This window comes from Anabas testudineus, chromosome 1, assembly GCF_900324465.2.
Source record: "Anabas testudineus chromosome 1, fAnaTes1.2, whole genome shotgun sequence".
In the NCBI taxonomy this organism is placed as follows: domain Eukaryota; kingdom Metazoa; phylum Chordata; class Actinopteri; order Anabantiformes; family Anabantidae; genus Anabas; species Anabas testudineus.
In genome coordinates, this window is record NC_046610.1 from 2069099 (window position 1) to 2074577 (window position 5479).

Sequence of the window (5479 nt, forward strand, 5' to 3'; positions counted from 1 at the left end):
GCTGCCAATTAGAAGGCGTAAGTGCAGGATAGTTGGAAGACTAGCTGGACAGTGGCTCTTGAGGACCAGTATTGGACACATTAGACAAGACCATGTATTAAATTTGGGTTGTCAGTGGTTCGTACTCTTGTGATGTGCATGCATTTTGTCTTTTTTGAGTTTAAAACAAGCTTTAAATTAAATAGGGAGATCTAAAGGTCTGGAGAAAGCCTAATTTACAGTGGCACCAAAGGCATACAACATGGTCTCATCAGCATTGAAATATAGATTACAGTGCAGAGTTAAAGTATAAACAATACTACTATTAATGGAGTTATATAAAACACACACCACATGGCCAGTGCTGACACGCGATCTGTTGAAGCTATAAATTTCATCACCTGTTATCTAATTTTACTCTCATGAATGTCTTTTCACTTATCACCTTTGAACATAGAAGGATGTTGTCAGGTTAATCTTTCTTTCTAACAAACCTGTTGAGCCACATCTGTAAGTGACAGATGTGACGTGAGAAGAAGTGACACAGCATCTCGTGGTTCTGCAGACAGTATATATATATGTATCAGGCCAAGAATGTTTCCAGAGTCACGGATCATAGTCAAGATGAAGATACTCATGGGGTTTCTGCTGGCAGCGCTGGGCTGCAGTCTGACTGAAGGGAGGCTGGTGCCAGAATGTGAACTGTGGGGTGAGCTGAAAAATGCAACTGTTAACCAGACACTGACTGGAAACAACTTAGTGGCCAAACGTAAGTACCGGTTTTACATTACAACACTGAGCCAACTGTGGATGGCTTCTGTAGATAAAACATACACTAATTAGCCACAACATTAAAACCACTGAAAGGTGGGGTGAATGACACCATTCATTTGTTTCAAGGGTTTAAGGGTTGGGGGTTTTTTTCGTTTGATCGACGGGCATCAGAACACGCAGTACATTGCAGCTTGCTGCATATGGGGCTGTGTAGCTGCAGAGAGCCCGTGATGGTTTTAATGTTGTGGTTGGTCAGAGTATGTATGTTCGAGCTGTTTTTCAGGTTTAGGGGAATGATTACAAGTCTGGGAGAGGAATTATCATCTTAAGACCATTTATATCTGCAGTAAGCCTTAGCAATAGACAAGAAGTTTGTTGAAGTGTGGACCAAAAGGCGTAACAAACATTTGTCACTTCATTATCTCTTTCTCTTGTGCTTTCAGTTGTCTGTCAGGCAGGGCTGGCTTCAGGTTCGAACACCAGTGTTGTGACGCAGCCGATTGCGAAGGAAGTCAGTCACAGCAAAGAGCAGGCCGATGATCATCCTGGAAAGGAAGACAATCGTGGTAGAGATAAAGGCAGGCATCACAACTCAAGGGTGTCCAATCATCGAGTACGACGAAATGACAAACAGCGTTCATTGCAAACACGTGCAAACTGCACTTCAGGTGTCTCTCAGGAGGGACTGACATCAGGTTTGAACACCAGTGCTGAGAACCACCAAGAAGACCACAGAAAGAAAGACAATCACAATGACGGGAGGAGTGGCCGTCCTCGAGGACGACGCCATGACAGGAAACCTTCATCGCCAACCCAGTCTGATCCAAAGAACTGCGTACTGTACGGCATTTTCCAGCTCAGCAGCTGCCAGGCCTGCAACGACGGCATAACTCCAACAGCCAATGTCTGTGGAATATCCTGCAGCAGTAAGTTGTTGTTGTCATCATCCCAACTTTATTCAAATTACTTTCAATGTTAAATCTACAGCAAACTGTCTTGTTTTGTTTTTCAGATCTGCTTGATGATGACATCAGTGATGACATCAGTTGCCTGCTGAAGATCCTTGGCGATCTTAGGTAAGTATAAGTGTGGCTGATAGTAAGTAAAGGGTGATAAACAGCTTTATCCATGGATCTGCTGAAATTTTCATCATATAATTTGGATATTTTCGTTTATTTCCACAGTGACGATCACGCTGGGTCAAAACGCAGAGAGGAAGAAGGACTGTAAGTTCATCAGTTGATTCTACATCTTCAGCTTTTTATAATACTTTAGTGTGATTTATTCCCATAATCAATACCTGAAGTAATGTTGATCTCTTCTGTTTATTTGCAGGCTCAGGACAATCTCAGACAAGTGTGAACATGAACAAGACTCTGTTTACATCGCTAAATGCTGATAACTTTGTACATTTAGTGTCATAACATCACTAATTATTTACTCTTCTTTTAAATAAGCAGCTACTGATGAGAATAAGTGACAACAATAAAGTGAAGTTTGTGGCACCTGCTTTATTTAAATTTCACTGTGTGGTCTGATGATGAGATTTCCTCCAACATGAACTGGTCACTAAAGAGAACCTGTGAAATATAATAAAGTGTTTTTATTTTTAAATCAAATAACTTTTTTTTTAACATTATTTAGCTATACCATTAAGTGACCCCCTTATATTACACATGATACATTTAAAGTCAGTGATATGAGGAACAGTATGAGGGTTCAGGAGGTGGGGAAGGGACTGAAACTTTGACCATCTGCAACATAAACAACATGTGGTTCGGTTAATAAATAATGAAATTAAAATAAAGCTGTTGAATTGTTTGTTTGAATTTCAAACACTGAATGTGTGATGTGAGCAGAATCAAAACTTTCAGCTTTAATTTTAAGGTGACATTAATCATCCAGCCATATTCGCACCATCACACCCAGTAGGACTGAAAAATAATGGGACAAAAGAACCAGAGACAACCAGTTGCATTGCCAGGTGACAGGTGCCTGTTCCTGCTTTACTCCATCTAATCAAGCAGACTAGAGGCCTCTGTGAGGACTTCTCATACAGGTATTAAAAGTGAGTAGAAGCCACGGCAAATAAAAAGGAGCTTTCTCACAAGTAAAAAGATTAAATTCTTTAATGACACTGAAATGGTAATGGATACAACAACAAAAAGATGGAATGGATGGAATTAGAGCGAAGCATAGCCCTTTGTATTCCTCCTAGAGACTTGTAGAAGGACCTGATGAATGTAGAAGTGTGTGTTAATGTAGAATATGAACCCTTATGACCTATCCCACCATGCCTGAAGTCCGCCACAATTGTCCCGCTGCCTAAAAAGACCTCCATTGACAACCTCAATGACTATCGACTAGTAGCTATGACACCTGTCATGATGAATTGTTTTGAGAAACTGGTCCGACGCCACATTATGTCACAAGGTGTCAGAACTATTGGAAACATTCAACAGATGTCAGAAAGGTTTAAGGCTGCTTGACAAAAAAGTTACATTTGAAGAATAATTAAGTCTTTGGGGCTTTGGAATCATGCATAACGATAACTAGTAGGGACAAAAGGTTTTGTCTTTATTTTACTTGGTGCATGCTGTCCACAAAAAGTCGGGTGAGCTGTCGCTGCCAACAAAGTGTCATTGGGCTGAAAAACCAAAACAAACCAAATCAAATCAATCAGAAACCAAAAAAACATTAGGTGTTGTTAGAGCAACCATTTGGTACATTCTTAAAAAGACAGAACATTCAGTGCTGATGAACTCATGAACAACAAATACAAAAGAATTCTTGCAGTAAAATCGTTCCTGTCCACGTTTCTTATTTTTGATGTTGAAGATGGACAATGGTTTTAATAGTCTTATTGGGGATAAACGTAGAACTGCGTTTAGGGTAGAATACAGAAAACACGCTGCGTGTTCCGACATCAAATCCCCCTAAACTATGACTGTCTCTGTCTCATGTGAGGACACAGACAGTTTGACCTTTTCTTGTTTTGATATCATGACTTGGACTTTTGAAAAGGACAAAAGAGGGAACATTTGCAAACACGTTTTCGGTGGACGGATCACTTTTGTTGTTGTCTTTGGAGCTGTGCAACCCAAAGCTAAACATCAACATGTGACAAAGTTCACATCCAGAACTGGGGACGTCCAGAAACCAAGGGAGTGGTCTTTATCTGAGCAGAACAATGACGTGTGTTATTTGTTACATGTGGTCGTGCAGACAGTATAAATCTCATGTCCTGTTGGGTTTTCAGAATCAGAAGATAGAAGGAGATCTCCAGTCAAGATGAAGATATATGCTGCGTTTCTGCTGGCAGTGCTGGGCTGCAGCCTGGCTGAAGGACAGCTGTTGTCCAAATGTCAACTGAGGAACGAGCTGCAAGTTGCTGTCGGTAACCTGACGGCAATTGGAGCTTCACTTGGACTGAGTGTGGACGACTTATTGGCAAAACGTAAGCACTGGTTGTTTTTTCTACATTACAAACAGTGAAGAGTACGACTGTATTTCCTGTATATGTTGGTTTGATAGCTGCTGGAAATGCTGAGATATGTATCATGTGATTTTAGTAAACCAAATGTAATAAATGAATTAGTTCCTTATATTTCCTTTGTAAGATGTTCTGATGTATCTTGGATAAGCTAAGTTAAAATCTGTTTTAAATGTATAATCAAAGATAAAATGAATGCAAGTTCCTATTTACTAGTGTTTCTCCACATTAGTTCTTGGGGGTTCACTCTAGTTTTCTTTTCTCTCTCCCATCTTCAGTTGTGTGTAATGCAGAGCTGGGATCAGGGTTGAACATCGGGACCATAAAGAACCTGATCCTGAAGGAGGTAGATGGGATAAAGAACTGCAAGCTGTTGGGCATTTTCCAGCTCAGCAGCTGCCTGGTCTGCAATGACGGCCTAAATCTGTCGGAGAACCTCTGTGGCATTCCCTGCATCAGTGAGTATGAGCTTGAATGATTTATATCTGGGTGCAACTGGATTATCATCATTGTAAATTTGATCTTCATTGAACTTCTTCTGCTTTCAGACTTGCTTGATGACAACTTATTGGATGACATCAGTTGCCTGGTGAAGACCCTGCCCAGCGTTGGGTAAGTTCATTTTAAATGTCCTGGTGCTCCACACGACATAGAAACAGCCGCCGTAGGCTGAAAACCTTTCTTCCACTAAACCGCTTTCTTGTGTTGGAATTCAAAGAATGCTTCATGTCTGGTCACCCCACATCCTGCGACGTCACAGTTTCTATTTTAGTTTAGTTAATAGTTTAGAGTCACCTGGAACCAGGACAAAGTGAGGGGTGTGATCTGCAGTTTCATAGAAATCAATCCAGGAATCATTCCTGAAGCTCATCAGACGTAAATGTCCAGAGAATCTATTTCTTTCCCTGTTATTCATTCATTTCAATACATATTCTGTATTTCCACAGTGGCCAGGCTGTGCTGGGGTTAGGAGGCCTGTAAGTTCATGTTCATGTTCTGCTTTTCAAATTAAATATCGAAATGTTTACTGAGCAAATAGAAAATACTTCAATTAATTCTGATCTAATTGTTTTCAGGCTCGGGTCAGTCTTGAACGATGTGTGTGGAGCTGTACAAGCCTCTCTGTACTTTGCTGGATGTGCATAACTTCAATTCATCATTTACTGTCATAACATCACTTGTTTACAGTGTTTGGGCAACTTGTGATGATCATAATAAAATGAAGCATCTTGA

General features: G+C 40.5%; 2 protein-coding genes across 2 annotated transcripts; both read left to right on the forward strand.

Moving 5' to 3' along the window:
- The first annotated feature begins 603 nt into the window (after nucleotides 1–603).
- On the forward strand, nucleotides 604–2249 carry LOC113161328. The gene is made up of 5 exons (XM_026358848.1): nucleotides 604–748; nucleotides 1197–1679; nucleotides 1766–1829; nucleotides 1938–1979; nucleotides 2089–2249. Exons 1-5 carry the CDS (start codon nucleotides 604–606, stop codon nucleotides 2150–2152), a joined length of 798 nt encoding a protein of 265 aa, XP_026214633.1. The 3' UTR covers nucleotides 2153–2249.
- Nucleotides 2250–3998: 1749 nt separating this feature from the next.
- Nucleotides 3999–5479, forward strand: LOC113161329 (lysozyme C-like). The gene is made up of 5 exons (XM_026358849.1): nucleotides 3999–4210; nucleotides 4525–4704; nucleotides 4795–4858; nucleotides 5194–5223; nucleotides 5323–5479. The coding sequence occupies exons 1-5, from the start codon at nucleotides 4045–4047 to the stop codon at nucleotides 5390–5392; spliced, it is 510 nt and encodes a 169-aa protein (XP_026214634.1). The 5' UTR covers nucleotides 3999–4044; the 3' UTR covers nucleotides 5393–5479.